This window comes from Astyanax mexicanus, chromosome 17 (assembly GCF_023375975.1).
Source record: "Astyanax mexicanus isolate ESR-SI-001 chromosome 17, AstMex3_surface, whole genome shotgun sequence".
NCBI lineage: Eukaryota > Metazoa > Chordata > Actinopteri > Characiformes > Acestrorhamphidae > Astyanax > Astyanax mexicanus.
This window is the reverse complement of record NC_064424.1, coordinates 4,174,942-4,193,427: the sequence shown is the minus strand read 5'-3', so window position 1 is coordinate 4,193,427 and position 18,486 is coordinate 4,174,942. Positions and strand designations below refer to the sequence as shown.

Here is an 18,486-nt window from a genome sequence, read left to right as displayed (position 1 = left end):
ATCGATAAGCAGTTACAACACATTAATTAAAAAAGCAACAGTGGCAATTTATCTAATTATTTATCAAATTAAAATCACTATCTGAGGTTTGACAGTATAAATGAGTTTGGAATCACTACTTTGTTTTTTTTTTAGCTCACTGTTGCCATTTCTATTTATGTTATGTAATAATTAGTATTTGCAACTCCTTTATAAACCATTCATAAACCCTTTATAAAGGTAGTCTTATTTTAAAGTGTTAACTAGGTTACAATGCAGGTGTAAAACACTGGGCTCCATGGCCAACTTTTCTACAAATACCTTCTTACTGTCTATTTAGTGAACTGCATGCACATGAACACGTAAAAAAATGATTAAATATCATTGAAAAGTTCATTAATTTCTATAATTCAGTTCAAAAAGTGAAACTCCTAGACAGTAGTACCAGTAAAAAGCTTGGTCACACCTTAAATTCAGTCTTTTTTCATTCTTTTAAAATGTTCTGCACTAGTGCTGTGCGATATGACGATAAATATCGTGAGGATGACAGAAAAGTGTCTATCGTGCTACTTAACTTCTATTGTCTCTATCGTTTCTACAGTAATTTAATCAATTATTCATGCAAATATATAAAGTAGGCTATGATGAAATGTATGGGTGTGGTCACTTTGCATAAACTCGGTTTATATGAGTGATAATAAAGTCATCTTCGCCAAAAAAAAAAAATATATATATATATATTTTTTTTTGCGACATGAGGATGCTTTACGTTATTTGACGGACACTTTAAAAAATGTTAATTGAGTTTATTTTGATAACTCAATTTAAATACCTGTATAATTTTGAAAAAAAAAATTGCTTCTGCATCTACCTCATCTGTTTTCATTTGATACATATATATATATATATTGCTGCACTAAAAGGTAGTAATTCTCATTTGTGAAAGTTTGGTTTAATGTCACTTTGAAATGAAGTTTGGAAAAAAGTAAGCAATGATATTATTTTGTCAAATTTTTTGAAGAATATTTAAAAACATACTCAAATGTGGTATATCATGATATATATCGTTATCGTGATATAAAAAAATCCATATTGTGATATATGATTTTTCCCATATCGCCCAGCACTAATCTGCACTGTAGATTAATACTAAAGTCACCCAAACTAAAAACATGTTAAACAAACCAGAATATGTTTTACTCTATATGTTAACATTCTTCATTAGATGCTTTTGCTCATTTCTGCTGGGTTTTCTCAGTCAGTTTTATGAGGTAGAGTCACCTGGAATTCAGGATTTCAGTTAACAGCTGTGCTGAACTCATCAAGAGTTAATTACTTGAATTTCTTGCCTCTTAATAAAGTGTTTGAGAGCATCAGTTAAAGTAAAGTAGTGAAGAGGTAGAGTTACAGGTATACAGTGAATAGTGAATATTTGAGGAATGTTCTAATCCAGATTATAAAAAGCAGGAACTACTTAACTAAATAAAGATAATCAAAAACGTTATGATGAAACTGGCCCTCATCAGTATTGTGGTTTGTTTAACACTTTTAAGTTACTACTTGATTCATTATGTGTTCCTTTGTAGTCTAGATGAATTCAATACTTAGTTATAATGTAGGAACATTTTTAAAACTTAAAAAGTAGGTGTGTCCAAACTGGTACTGTATAATAGAGAACAAATGATTAAACACATGATGTGAAGAATCCATATCTTCAACAGACTTTTTTTGATAAACAGCTGATATACAGTAAACATGGTAAAATGATAAAATGACACACAAAGCACTGTAAGCTTTTGCACACCAGGGTTTTGCAAGAAACCTGTAAAATGTAAAATGCACAGACAGTGAACTGACATAACATACAGTATAACAGACATATTACAGAACAAAACTTTTTAAGGGCCCATATCACAGAAAAACTCCATTTTCTGACATTGCAATAAATTATATTTAATGTATTGTAAGCATTGTTAAATCATCTTTCTCACTCCATATATGGAAATGTACAGCAAAACTGTCTATTTTCAACTCACGCCAGGATATACTAGACATACTAGTGCATCTCAAAAAATTAAAATGTCGTTTAAAAAGTTACTTGATATCACTAATTCAGTTCAAAATGTGAAACTCATATATTATATAGATGTATTAAATACAGAGTGATCTATTTTAAGCTTTTATTTATTTTATTACTGTTGGTGTTTATGACTTACAGCCAATGAAAAGCCAAAAATCAGTGTCTGAGAAAATTAGAATAATTTTAAATAAAATAAAAAAATAATGCTGGAAAATGAAATCCGCATCTCCAAACCATCACTGATTGGTGGAAACTTCACACTAGACCTCGAGCAGTTTGGACTGTGTGTCTCTCCACTCTTCCTCCAGACTCTGCTCCCTTGATTTACTTTAAATGAAATGTAAAATTTACTGATGATCAGTGATGGTTTGGAGAGACATGTCTGTCATCTGCTGGTGTTGATCCACTGTGTTTTATTATCAAGTCTAAAGTCAGTGCAGTTTTGTTTTCCCACAAAATCTTACAGCACTTCATATCTTACAGCTTCCCTCTGCTACTGACAACTTTTATGGAGATGTGGATTTCATTTTCCAGCAGGACTTGGCACACTGCCCACACTGCTGAAAGTACCAATTGGTCTTATATAATATAATATAGAATTTTCTGGGACACTAATTTTTGTGCTTTCATTGGCTATGAACCATAATCATGGTTCACTCAGTGTTAAATACATCTATATAAATATATGAGTTTCACATTTTGAACTGAATTACTAAAATAAAGTGACTTTTAAATTATATTCTTATATTTGAGATGCACTAGTCTCGAAAATATCTGCTTTTAGAATGAGGCACAACACAGGCTAGCCAATTAGAAGAAAGGCCATTTATACTGCACAGATATCTATCTAACGTCTTAAGGGAGTAAAGGGAGTTTGGAAACCCTAACCTCAGCCATTCAGAAATTAATTATGACCTTTTTGGTGCACACGAAACGTGAATCAGCTGATATAAATATATTTTGATGGGGAAAAATGAAATATAAGAACGTTGTATGATAGATATGGCCCCTTTACCACATAACAATACGTCACCTCTCATTCTATGGAATGTCAACATGCTCAAACAGGGTCAACGTGGTCAATGGAAGGTGGGGGAGGGGCTTTGAGGGGCTTTTCATGAAGCAAGATTCCTCAGAACGTCCATTCATTCATTCGTCTGTTCTTCAGCTAATAAAACACATCACAAACATCGAACATCAGCAGGATGGTGGACTATAACTACGACATGGACGAGGCATGGTGGTTTATTCTGCACAGTACCTAGGTTGATGGGCCTGTCCATTGAATCTGTGGCTCAGGAGCTCCTGTAGAGCCGGTGAGGGAACCTCAATACAAGTGCTCCTGATGATCGACAACATGAAATACAACAGATAAGCCCAGTTATATTATACAGCTCTGGAAAAAATAAGAGATCACTTCAGTTTCTGAATCAGTTTCTCTGATTTTGCTATTTATAGGTTTATGTTTGAGTAAAATTAACATTGTTGTTTTATTCTATGAACTACAGACAACATTTCCCCCAATCCCAATTTAAAATATCGTCATTTAGAGCATTTATTTGCAGAATAACAAAAAAGATGCAGAGCTGTCAGACCTCAAATCATTTTAAGAGTTCAGAAATCAATATTTGGTGGAATAACCCTGGTGGTTTTAAATCACAGTTTTTTTCATGCATCTTGGCATCATGTTCTCCTCCACCAGTCTTACACACTGCTTTTGGATAACTTTATGCTGCTTTACTCCTGGTGCAAAAATTCAAGCAGTTCAGTTTGGTGGTTTGATGGCTTGTGATCATCCATCTTCCTCTTGATTATATTTCAGAGCTTTTCTCCTCAGTAAAATCAAAGAAACTCATCATTTTTAAGTGCTCTCTTATTTTCTTCCAGAGCTGTATACTTAACTGGAGTAATTAATTTTACATTTCCACACAATTATCTGAACTTTTTACTCCTTTTTACTCCTATTTCATTTCAGCTCGTTTTCACTCCAGCTTCTCATCGTTCAATAAAACCAGATAAATCTCTCCATCCAGATAGAGTGAATCTATCTTAAATGAGTAAAAATTAGCTGTTACTTTGACTCAATGGCTCTGGTACTACTGTTTTTCAAGTGTTTTTGCAGTGGGCAGCTGGAGGCCAAGCTACTGTTTTATTGATTTATAAACTAGTTCATTGGCTGGTTCATGGTTTATTCAATTATTTAAATTGTGTTATCTGCAACAAAACATTTAAAAATAAAGAAAATACATGATGTCCATTGTAATGGATGCAGGGTCTGAAAGGATTAACCCTTTGAACTCTGTTTTGGTGTGTTTTTTCTCAGTTTTTGTCAGTATAACAGTATAACACAGTAATTATATCAGACAGACACATGCCCTGATCTCTTTTACTCCAGAAGACATACGGCTGCTCAAATATATAATCATTTAAAATGTAAAAGGAAGCAGAATTGTTATATTTTACTGGAACTGATCATGTTTTGGTCAAAATTTTACCAAGAGCCTTTTTTTTTATTCATTTTTGAATGTATAGACTTTAAATATTCACACCTAAAATATATTTTTAAAAATGGTTAGACTAGAGTGTTTATGAGTTATAAGAAAGCATAAGAATATTGATGATTTGAGTTCATTACATGGATTATTAATTATTACTTTGATAAAATACATGGAGAAACAGCATCAGGTGGATTTATTGGATTTTTCTTGATAATCAATAATCACACCTCTAGGATACATGTAGATACTAAAAACCTGACACTCAGAGCAGCCTATGCCTTTCAGTATTTTAATCAGAACACACAAAGAAAACTAAATACAAAAATAAAAACTTTTTTTAGTCTAAATAAATAAAAATGTTTAGTGCAAAATAACCACTTAAAATAAAAACTATATAAAGTAGTGCGCACACCATAACTAGCTTTAGTTAGAGTAAAGCAGGTAGTTTAACACTTTTTTCTGTGGACACAGAAATAAATAATATTGGTTTGGGGAAGGATATTTTTCACTTTTTAGGGTGTTTTTTTCTCAATGGGTTTCTTGTAGATTTAGCTTTATCGCACTGGGATGATCACTATTTTTAGAAAGAGTAAGCTCCGCCCTTTCTAACCATATATGGATTATGTTTATGTGTGAAGGGATTCCTGAGTAACTAAGCTGAGAACTCAAGGTGATTCTAAGTTAGGGTTCTAAGGGTTAAATAGTAAAAAGCTTGAGTTGGTACTTCAACTTCTACAGAAGTATTTTAAACACTAGTATCTCCATTTTTTTTAAAGATGACGATGAGTCTACATGCGTCAGCTGTGTCTTATCTACTGCAGACAAAAACACTGAGGGTGAAGGTGTTAATCTGGCTCGAAAAAAGCATAAAAACACACAAGGATGAATAGTAGGAACTGTAGGCAGGAGGCATCTAAATTTGGCCGGAGAGGTGCATGCGCTGCTCCTTATCAGTTCAATCAGCACATCTGCTTTTCTTTGCTCTACTCCACTTCTCTGCCTTTTTGGATGGAAACCTTTTTTTCCCCTCAGTAACCCGACAGCAGCTGAAAAGAGCTGCCAGATTATGAAAATAGATCTGGTTTATTCAGTGTCCTCGTGTGGAGCGAGTTCAACTTTCTCTCTTCTCCCTTGTTTTTTAAGGAAACCAAATTAATTTGAATGTATCTATATGTAATAAAGTTACGCAGACATCAAAACAGATCGGCGAGAGATAACATTCCGAGAGGGAATCATCTCCACTGCAGCTCACGACTTTGATCCAAAACTATTAAACACAGTTTATCCTTGTTCAGGAAAAACATTATGCAAGACTGTTCACAGACTCGCACGAAGGAAGCTCCTTTTTATTATTATTATTGTTATTATTACTACTATTTTTCCTTTTTTCTATTGGCTACGTTGATATTCCATCTATTTCACTCTATTTCACTTCCTACATGCCTAAATTTGCCCAAAATGTGACCTACAGGGGTTGGAGAATGAAACTGAAACACCTGGTTTTAGAGCACAATAATTGATTGTGGTGACGGACAGTTCTGGTGGAAGCAGGAGAGTTGAGGTGCACATTGAATTCTGCGTGATTTGATCAGCCGTGGTTTTATGTTTTTTGGATACAATCCGGGTTAGCACCCTAACATCCCTTTCAGACAGCTTCCTCTTACAGCGTCCACAGTTAATCCTGTTGGATGTGGTTGGTTCTTCTTGGTGGTATGCTGACATTACCCTGGATACCGTGGCTCTTGATGCATCACAAAGACTTGCTGTCTTGGTCACAGATGCTCCAGCAAGACGTGCACCAACAATTTGTCCTCTTTTGAGCTCTGGTATCTACCTATTCATCCATCCAACCATCCATCCATCCACCCATCTACCTATCTATCCACCTACCTACTTACCTACCCATCCATCCATCTATCCACCTACCTACCTACCTACATACCTACCTACCGATCCATACATCCATCCATCCATCCATCCAAACCCACCCATCTATCTATGCACCTACCTACCTACCTACCTGCCTACCTACCCATCCATCCATCCATCCATCTATCCACCTACCTACCTATCCATCCATCCACCCGTCCATCCATCCATCCACCCACCCATCTACCTATCTATCCACCTACCTACTTACCTACCCATCCATCCATCTATCCACCTACCTACCTACCTACATACCTACCTACCGATCCATCCATCCATCCACCCATCTGTCTATCTATCCACCTACCTACCTACCCATCCATCCATCCATCCATCTATCTACATACCTTCCTACCCGCCTACCTACCTATTCATCCATCCATCCATCCATCCATCCATCGAAACACCCATCTATCTGTCTATCCACCTACCTACCTACCTATCCATTCACTTATCCATCCATCCATCCATCCATCCATCCACCTACCTACCTACCTATGTACATACCTACCTATCCATCCATCCACCTATCCATTCATCCATCCACACACCCATCTATCTATCCACCTACCTACCTAACTATCCATCCACCCATCCATCCATCCATCCATCTATTTATCCACCTACCTACCTACCTATCCATCCATCCATCCATCCATCCACCCATCTATCTATCTACATACCTTCCTACCCGCCTACCTACCTATTTATCCATCCATCCATCCATCCATCGAACCACCCATCTATGTCTATCCACCTACCTACCTACCTATCCATTCACTTATCCATCCATCCATCCATCCATCCACCTACCTACCTACCTACGTACATACCTACCTATCCATCCATCCACCTATCCATTCATCCATCCACACACCCATCTATCTATCCACCTACCTACCTATCCATCCACCCATCCATCCATCCATCCATCCATCTATTTATCCACCTACCTACCTACCTATCCATCCATCCATCCACCCATCTATCTATCCACCTACCTACCTACATATCCATCTATTCATCCACCCACCCATCCATCCATCCATCCATCCATCCATCCACACATCTATCTATCTATCTATCTATCTATCTATCTATCTATCTATCTATCTATCTATCTATCTATCTATCTATCTATCTATCTATCCACCTACCTACCTACATATCCATCTATTCATCCACCCATCCATCTATCCATCCATCCATCTATCTATCTATAAAGTACAGTTGTGGTCAAAAGTTTACATACACTTGTAAAAAAACATAATGTTATGGCTGTCTTGAGTTTTCAATAAGTTCTACAACTCTTATTTTTCTGTGATAGAGTGATCGGAACACATACATGTTTGTCACAAAAAACAGTCATAAAATTTGGTTCTTTCATAAATTTATTATGGGTCTGCTGAAAATGTCACCAAATCTGCTGGGTCAAAAATATACATACAGCAACATTAGTATTTGGTTACATGTCCCTTGGCCATTTTCACGGCAACTAGGCGCTTTTGGTAGCCATCCACAAGCTCCTGGCAAGCTTCAGGTCGAATGTTTGACCACTCTTCTTGACAGAATTGGTGCAGTTCAGCTAAATGTGATGGTTTTCTTGCATGAACCCGTTTCTTTAGCACTGTCCACATGTTCTCAATGGGGTTTAAGTCAGGACTTTGGGAAGGCCATACTAAAACCTTAATTCTAGCCTGGTTTAGCCATTCCTTTACCACTTTTGATGTGTGTTTTGGGTCATTGTCTTGTTGGAACACCCAACTGCGCCCAAGACCCAACCTTCGGGCTGATGGTTTTAAGTTTTCCTGCAGAATTTGGAGGTAATCCTCCTTCTTCATTATCCCATTTACTTTCTGCAAAGAACCAGTTCCACTGGCAGCAAAACATCCCCAGAGCATAATACTACCACCACCATGCTTGACAGTAGGCATGGTGTTCCTGGGATTAAAGGCCTCACCTTTTCTCCTCCAAACATATTGCTGGGTGTTGTGGCCAAACAGCTCAATTTTTGTTTCGTCTGACCAGAGAACTTTCCTCCAGAAGGTTTTATCTTTGTCCATGTGATCAGCAGCAAACTTCAGCCGAGTCTTAAGGTGCCTTTTCTGGAGCAAGGGCTTCTTTCTTGCACGGCAGCCTCTCAGTCCATGGCGATGTAAAACACGCTTGACTGTGGAGACTGACACCTGTGTTCCATCAGCTTCCAAATCCTTGCAGACCTGCTTCTTGGTGATTCTTGGTTGACTCTTGACCATCCTGACCAATCTCCTCTCGGCAGCATGTGATAGCTTGCGTTTTCTTCCTGATCGTGGCAGTGACACAACTGTTCCATGCACTTTATACTTGCGTATAATTGTCTGCACAGTTGCTCTTGGGACCTGTAGCTGCTTTGAAATGGCTCCAAGTGACTTCCCTGACTTGTTCAAGTCAATAATTCGCTTTTTCAGATCCACACTGAGTTCCTTTGACTTTCCCATTGTAGCTTTTGTAGCTGAGTCTAATCACTGGGTCAAATGAGCCCTATTTAAATGGGCTCATGAGAAGTCAACAGCTGTAGTCAATCAGAATCACTTACAAGAAGTGAAGAGGCCATGACATGAAGCTAATTTGATTGACACAACTCGCTACATCACCAAAATTGACAAATTTTGTTGCTGTATGTATATTTTTGACCCAGCAGATTTGGTGACATTTTCAGCAGACCCATAATAAATTTATGAAAGAACCAAATTTTATGACTGTTTTTTGTGACAAACATGTATGTGTTCCGATCACTCTATCACAGAAAAATAAGAGTTGTAGAACTTATTGAAAACTCAAGACAGCCATAACATTATGTTTTTTTACAAGTGTATGTAAACTTTTGACCACAACTGTATAAGATCTACATGTCTACACAACATCTCTACAGGATTATTAACAATGAAACTACGTAACTTCTGAGCAGGAGTTCATCATTTCTTCGTTCCACCTGAAAGTAATCTTCTCTCCACTGCTTTTGATCCGCTCTGGCTTTATCTCCTCGCAGGCCGAGGTTAATTCCAGGGCCTTTCTTTAGAGTTATAGTATTGTAACAGCTTTATGATGGACTTAAATTTCATTCGGCAGTCTGGAAGTTAAGCCCGGTTGAATTACTGAAGGAACCCGATACTAAAACATCATCAGTCACAGAGCAGCAGAATGTGTTGCAGAAACTCTAAAAGTATCACTTGGTGTGCAATAGCTCAGCCCCGGCTGCTGAACCTCAGCAGACCTTTGACACACTCTGCAGAGCTTCAGCCGGTCAAACCTGGCTCCGTTCGTTCTTATAATAACTTATAATAACTTCATCTCAGCTCACTCCACAGCTCGTCCCTGTTTATCCACGCTACACTCATAAAACACGTTAACGCGCAGGTGCAGAAAAGGCTTTGTTGGGAAGAATAAGAAGAAAAACACGTCTGTAAGAATGCAGACGAGAGTGTAGATATTTCAAAATGTAAAAAAAAACCTCAACAATATGCAACAAAGTCACAATAAACGTCTACAAAAAAAAAAAAAAAAAACATGGTCACTTAATGTGTCCTAAATATATAGTATCAATACTTTATTAATGGATCCAAAAAGACCAAACCAAGACCTGCATATTAAATAAATAGTAAAGTGATCCAGACTATGAAGGAACACATAAGGAATCATGTAGTAACTTTAAAGTGTTAAACAAACCAAAAATACTCTGTAAAGAAGCATTTAGGTGAGCTTATCTAGGATTAGGTTTCTGAGGCTGGTAACTCTTCCTCTTCCTTTACTGTGTTGCCTGATGAGTGCCAGTTCCATCATAATAACATTTTTGAGGGTCTTTGCTACTAAACTTGAGAATTGAGTAGTTCAATGTATTATAAAATGCCTTATAGAGCATTATAAGTGCGCTTTACTGGATTTGAAGTGTGTTTTAGTAATGCTATTACATATGAAAGAATATTCTTTTTAATACATAAACACAATTATACATATATATATCGGCATCAGCACAGAATTCCCACATCAGTGCATCCCTAGTGTTACATTTAACACATAAAGCATTATAAAAACAACACCGGTCCTGATGAGTGCCAGTTCCATCATCATAACTTTTTTGAGGGTCTTTGCTGCGACTGTACTTGAGGATAGTAATTATGTTTTTCTTTGCTTAGTTGAGTAGTTCTTGCTTCTCATAATATGGATTATAGCATTACTCAAATATTCACTATTCACTGTATACCTGTAACTCTACCTCTTCACTACTTTACTTTAACTGATGCTCTCAAACACTTTATTAAGAGACAAGAAATTCAAGTAATTAACTCTTGATGAGTTCAGCACAGCTGTTAACTGAAAGCCTGAATTCCAGGTGACTCCATCTCATAAAACTGACTGAGAAAATCCAGCAGAGATGTGCAAAACTAATCATCTAAGAATCTAAAATATAAAAAAAATATTCTGGTTTGTTTAACACTTTTCTTTTGTTTACCAAATAATTGCATGTTTTTCTTCATAGTTTGGATAAATTCATGGATGAAAATAATGAAAAAACACTGAATTTAAGGTGTGTCCACGACTACCTAGCAACTACCTCCAACCAATGGGGTTGAGGAGAGAAAGAATTACATGTCCTCTTAATAAAACGTGTTCTTGATGTGTTGATCATTTCCAGCTGTGAAAATGTGTGTAATTGGTGATCCCGTGTTACTTTTTTGTGTTTTAAAAAAGCGATACAGTGTTGTAGAACAAAGTATTACAATATGATACAATGAATATAATATATTTTTTTACACTTCTAGTATACATGTTTTAGCCAGAACCAGCGTTTTTTTATATTATTTATTTCTAATTTTCTCCCGACTTGGTTCTGATACATCAGCTCACAGACGCAGCCTTGTGCTGATCCACATCACCCTAGGAGTAATGAGGGGAAACAGCACCATCTACTGTACCCACCCAGAGAGAGCAAGGCCAATTGTGCTCTCTCAGGGATCCGGCAGCTGATGGCAAGCTGCATGACCTGGATTCGAACCAGCGACAACTGGAACACTCAGTACACAGGACTTGTGTTTTTAAAAATATGTTGAATACTTTCATTGGCTTTTCCCACATCATGAAATGTCCTCTCTTTCTCTCTTATATGAAATTAACAGTTATTAACAGTTATTAGTGCATGCCTTAGCTCCTCCCTGCATGCTCGGTACTGTGTTTCATTAGAGGACCCCATAATGTCACTCTGGCCGTGTTAAATCTGTAGTGAATGTTTAATAGACTGAAGTGTACTTGTGGCAGGAGGAGTATGAAGTGATTGACTCGTGTGAATTTGTCTTGTAGAAAGCTTTGCTAAGTTTTGGTAGTGCATGGCTGTGGAATTTTCAGCCTGGCTGCTAAAGAAGCCGCAAGAGTTCATCTCTGACATTCACATTTCTCATCCTCGCTTTCTCTTCTTCCTCTCTTTCTGCTGTGCAAACCCTCCAAGTCCCTAAACGCCTTCCTGTTACAAACGTTCAGAGAAAAGTGGCGGCGGCATACTATTCTACTTCTGGAATAAACTTCCTGTGAGTTTAAATCAACTCGTTTTTCTTGTATACAGCTCTGGAAAAAAGAGATCACTTAAAAACTGAGTTTCTTGAAAGTTGATTTTACCAAATTAAAAACATCTGGAATATAATCAAGAGGTAGATGGATGATTACAAGCATCAAACCAAACTGAACTGCTTGAATTTTTGCACCAGGAGTAAAGCAGCATAAAGTTATCCAAAAGCAGTGTGTAAGACTGGTGGAGGAGAACATGATGCCAAGATGCATAAAAACTAACCCTAGAGATTAAGAACCAGGTTTATTCCACCAAATATTGATTATTTCTGAGCTCTTAAAACTTTATGAATATGAACTTGTTTTCTTTGCATTATTTGAGGTCTGAAAGCTCTGCATCTGTTTTATTTTTTTCAGCCATTTCTCATTTTCTGTAAATAAATGCTCTAAAGTACAATATTTTTATTTGGAATTTGGGAGAAATGTTGTCTGTAGTTTATAGAATAAAACAACAATGTTCATTTTACTCAAACATAAACCTATAAATAGCAAAATCAGAGAAAGCCCTAACATACATCTACCCCTAGGCATGAACATGCAAAACAGAAGGGTAGGGTTAAGTGGTAAGACCAAGGGGTGAAATAGGATTGGACCTAAGAAATTCACAGTAAATTACAAATCTTTTTTTAGTTATATTCAACATTAACTTCTTCACAGCACAGAGTTTTTGTGTATCTTCTGTATATCTAAAACAGACACAAATCTGACATGCAGGAGGCGGTTTGAAATACATTTATGCTATATATTATTAGTGCTATATATTGTTGAAGTGTAGCTCACAATGAACGATCTTACCCATTTTTTGTGAATGTTTTTTAAAAAAGATGCTTTCTGTGATGCCACAGACTGGAGTAAGTAAGATGCTGGCAGTAAAAATTAGGAGCAACAATTAAAAAAAACTGTGTCTCAGAGAGCATCTTTTTTAAAAAACATTCACAAAAAGCCTAACCAAAACATCAGAGCCAAATGCACTGTCCAAAATGGATAAAAGGTAGAGAAAAAGAGCAAAAATACCAAGGTAAACTAGCAAAGGGGGCCAGTCAAAATCAGAAACAAAAGCCAAAAGTAGGTCATATACAGAAATAGACAATCAAAGAAATAGCGATCAGTGTGCAGCTAAAACAACAGGACCAATACTTTGCGAAAGGCAGAACATACAGACCTGTATAAATACATGGGGAAACAGCTGAAAGCAATCAAAACTCAGGTGAGGCTGATCTACCAATCGAGTGCCGATTGGCTGGCTGAGACACATGACTCACTCTCAGGAACTAGAGTTTGTGAAGGTGGAAAAGTCTGTAGAGGAACTGGAAGGCATGACACTCTCCAAGTCACAGACCTCTAGCAGCAAAAGCTGGTTGGCCATCTTTAACTGTACAAAGGGAAACACACTGGATGATTTTTATTTATAAGACACTCTCCGGTCATTTGCCAGAATACCTCACTTTATTGATAAATGTAAAAAACAGTAATTATCAGACTCTCTCTAGTGATTGGATCAGCTGCCAGGTTCCAAAAGTTTTTAGTGAACCGGGAAAATCTGCTTTTAGCTACAGAGCAGCACCAGTGAGCTGGAATTCACTACAGGACACTTTAAAACTCACTAAAGCTCACTGGTGTCACTAAATCATTTTAAACATTTAATATCTAACCACCTTCAGACAGCCTGTACCTGTTTTACTTAATCTTATTTATTCTTAACTTTTATTTTAGTTCTTCATTTAGTTTTATTATTTCCTTTTTTATTTTGTTTCCTTATTTTATTTTCATTTTATATATTATTTTATAGTTATTTATTTTTTTTTATAGTTTTTTATTATTGCTTTTTAACTTATTTTAATTTTCTTTTATTATGACTATTATTTTTATTATTATTATAGCTTTTTTTGTTAGTTTATTTATTTGAATTTTTATTGCATTATGTACAAGTTAGTTAGAGCTAATTTTAACTCATTGTTGTTGTATTAGTCTTACTTTTTATCTTAATGTTTTGTTAATTAAACCATACTTAATTATAATCATTATTTTTTTTTTCTATTCTAATTCTACTTTTATTTTTTTTATCTATTTTTATATTTTATTTACTGCTATTTTACAATATTTAAATTTAGCTTTTATTTTTTTCTGTCATGTCAATCCCTGTTTCTGTAAATGCGCGGCTACATTGAAAATGAGGCCTGCCCTCAATGTACATCTGAGTTAAAATAAAGGTTGATTGATTAATAATTATCTGGACCAGTCTGTGACTAGGAGTCAATAGCAGTGACTCCCTACAGCCAATGGGGTCCTGGAAATATATATATATATATTTTTTAAACGCGATAGCTAGTGGGACCCTTCAATATCTGGGACTGGGAGAGTGTTAAATTAAACTCTGTAAGATTTAAGAGCAATAGGCCTCTCCGAAGTTTTCTCCATGGATCAGAGCTCATGCCAATGTCAGATACAACACGGCTATTTATCATCCTCTCTGCTATCGCTCTTTTCTCATGAGAGAACGGTAATTTGAATACAGGCCAGGGAAAGTTCTCCTTGACTTAAATCTGTAGTTAAAAGCCGGCTTTGGAATCTGTTTCCAAATGCTTCTTCTGCTTTCCAAAATACAACTCCGATCAATCACTGATGACAGCGCCTGAAGCTTCGAAAGATCTGAATCAAATTCTCATCAAAACAGAGCTCAGACTAATCTGACAGATGGAGGCTTGAATAATAAGTGGAAAATCCATCTATAGAGTGGCCTGCACCTGTTTAAGCAGTAGTACTTATGATTTTATTTTACTTTTTAAGCTTTTAAAACTCATAAAATGATCAGGGTATATCATCAGATATTAAAAAAAATGCTGAGTTAAAAGACTGACATCTTTTATTTGAATTGTCTGCTATGGAATGATAAACTATCAGGTTTTAGCCTTAAACTGTGCCCACTGCCATTATTCCCTAGTCCCATTTCCACCCCCTGTGTTGCCAGGTATAGAACAATAGCAGAACAACAGTTTGCTGCAGCCAGGGATGTTTTAGCATCAGCTAAATTAGGTTCTACGCAGCCTAAAAGCCTTGAAATCCGTCTAAAAAACAGATGAAAATAGCAATGGAAATAAACTGAGCTTTGGAAATGAATTTTACTTTTTTTTAAATCAGAAGTTACAAAGTCTTAGTCTGTAGTAAAGCAGTGCTGGAACTGTTAATACTGCAGCATTTACACACTTACACACAGCACATTCACACTTTCATCATCATAATAACTAGAAAAAGACACAGAAACACAGAGAACTCTGTAACTATTAAAAGTAGAAGTCTTTCTTTTCTTTAGAGAAATTACAGATGAAGTCAGAGAGCGGTGAGTACTGTTTCCTACACCTTCAAATAAAGACTCTTAGAAACTGGAGAAAAAAAACTGCTACAGGAAGACGTCTGGCTGACCCACATGGAAACAGCAGCTTTAGCCTTTAGCTCAGATTAACATGATTAAGGACTGAGTCTCAGTTTCAGCAGAGAAGAGAATAATTAGAGAATTAGAGTTAATCTGACAGGTAAAGAACTGCAGTAATAAAGTCATTGATAAGATAAAGATAAAATAATAAAGCAGCTTGTCTGGCTCATACAGCACTGCAGCTACTGGACTACTAAACAAAAGGGGTGTTCTAATACTTTTGACTGGTAGTTTATGTAAATATACAATTTTTATTCTTTTTATTTTACATATGTTATAAAATCATATCTATTATATACAATGGTGTGAAAAACGGTTTGCCCCCCTACAGATTTCTTTTGTTTTTGCATTTTTGTCATAATTATATTTTTCAGATTATCAAACTAAATTTTAATATCAGACAAATATAACCTGAGTAACTATAAAAAGCACTTTTTAAATGATGATTTCATTTATTAAGAGAAAAAAATATAAAATATCCAATTTAACCCTGTGTAAAAAAGTGTTTGCCCGCATAAATTAACTGTGATTAATCACACAACCAGGCCCGATTACTGCCAGACCTGCAGAATCAAGAAATCCTTTAAATTAAACCTGTTTAACAACATAAAACAGATAAAAGATCTCAAAAAGCAGCACATTGTGGAACACAATGGAAAACATGATGGAAAACATGATGGAACACTGGTGAACCTTCCCAGGAGTGACCGGCCAACGTAAATAAATTACTCCAAAAGGGCATGAACAACTCATCCAGGAGGTCACAAGGAACCCAAGAACATCGTTTAAAGAACTGCAGGTCTCACTCCACCTCTAAATTGCTTAAAAACTACTTTTTCATGCCATTTTACATAATGTTACATTTTACATCTGCTGGATATGAGATAACAACCACGTTATAGGTAACATACTGTATATGGTATCACAATAGGCACACCCAGTCAAGTGTAGTGAATATTAATAGTGTACATTCTCAGAAGTGTATGGGGAATGGAATTATGGGTTCTCAGATTAAGTTAGCACAGCCCGGACAGAACAAATCTCCTCAGTGAAGTTTAGAGCTCAGAGAGGAGCTGCTTTCTGGCACCAGATGAAAGATACTGCAGTAGGTGTTCTATAATACAAAGTTAACAAACCAGATGTTCAGGAGTTTATATGATTTAGAAAAGATATACGTGAAATATCTCATCTAAAAAACACAGTTACAGTAGATGTGTAGACCTTGATAGTAAAGAAAAGGAAAAATAAGTATGTAAAATATTAAAAACATTTTTACAATCAATACTGTATTCATAATGCATTATAAATAAGCCATTATATAAACAATATATAATAAAGTAAATGTATGTGACTGTATAGAGACAAGTTGTAATAATAATATATAGTATATATTAAATTATATCATAATTATGTAACATATAGTTAAGCATATGTTGACTCTAGAGCACTGGTAACTCTAATGAACTAACTCTGATGCTGGTGCGGTCCTGATGAGGGCCAGTTTCATCATCATAACCTTTTTGATGGTCTTTGAGGCGCCTGCACTTGACGATACTTTTAAAGTAGATTTTTTTTTTCTTTAAGTATTTTTTTCTTTGCTTAGTTGAGTAGTTGTTGCTTCTCATAATCTGGATTCGAACATTACTCAAATATTCACTATTCACTGTATACCTGTAACTCTACCTCTTCACTACTTTACTTTAACTGAAGCTCTCAAATACTTTATTAAGAGGCAAGAAATTCAAGTAATTAACTCTTGATGAGTTCAGCACAGCTGTTAACTGAAAGTCTGAATTTCAGGTGACTCTACCTCATAAAACTGACTGAGAAAATCCAGCAGAGATGTGCAAAATTGTTTGTCTAAGCAAAAGGAGCTACTTTGTAGAATCTAAAATATAAAACATATTGTAGTTTAACATTTTTTTTGTTTACTAAGTAATTCCATATGTCTTATGAGTTTAGTATTAATCTACAATGCAGAAAACTGAATTTAAGGTGTGTCCAAACCTTTAACTGGTAGTGTAGGCGTTGCCAGTATTTAAAAATACATACATGAACAGTATTCTATAATATATCATAAATGTTCCTGTATGTATTTGTGAGTTATAAAACAGTTATAATACATTATAAATAATATACCACTTAAATATATTGAGTTTCTTTGATTTTACCAACTTGAAAACCTCTGGAATATAATCAAGAGATGATCACAAGCCATCAAACCACCAAACTGAACTGCTTGAATTTTTTGCACCAGGAGTAAAGCAGCATAAAGTTATCCAAAAGCAGTGTGTAAGACTGGTGGAGGAGAACATGATGCCAAGATGCATGAAAAAAACTGTGATTAAAAACCAGGGTTATTCCACCAAATATTGATTTCTGAACTCTTAAAACCTTATAAATATTAACTTGTTTCTTTGCATTAATTGAGGTCTGAAAGCTTAAGACAATATTTTTATTAGGAATTTGGGAGAAATGTTGTCTGTAGTTTATAGAATAAAACAACAATGTTCATTTCACTCAAACAGAAACCTATAAATTGGAAAATTAGAGAAACTGATTCAGAAACTGAAGTGCTCTCTTCATTTTTTCCAGAGCTGTGTATATATTTCTCACATAATGCCATATGAAAAAAGGATTTATAGGACATATTACCAGTCATTTAAAATACTACATACATGAACAGGCAAAAAACAAACTGCAGTAGAAGAATGTAGAGATTATAGCTTAGTGCTCAGTTTAACTGTCGCAGAGAAATGAAAGACTTTGGAGGAACCCTCGGGTCAGCAGGCATTTATAAAAGCCGTTCACATGAACCTTTACTATAATAAGACTGTGTGTGATAAGATCAGTAATCCTGTTCAGCTCCGTTCCCTCTTTTATGAGGTACATTATACTCATAATGTCCAGTAATACTCCCCATATGTCCAAACAGATTCTCACGGCTCGTGTGTTGTGAGATGAATATACCATAA

The 18,486-nt window shown here is 35.7% G+C and overlaps 1 protein-coding gene across 1 annotated transcript in view; it reads right to left on the bottom strand.

Annotated features, from left to right (window-relative positions):
* The window catches only part of si:dkey-247m21.3 (5-hydroxytryptamine receptor 4), a 93,411-nt gene that overhangs the window by 3,675 nt on the left and 71,250 nt on the right, over positions 1-18,486 (bottom strand). Inside the window, exon 9 of the mRNA XM_049466381.1 lies at positions 3,321-3,401. Within this exon, the coding sequence (XP_049322338.1) occupies positions 3,321-3,401 (81 nt within the window). The remainder of the gene's footprint in view (positions 1-3,320; positions 3,402-18,486) is intronic.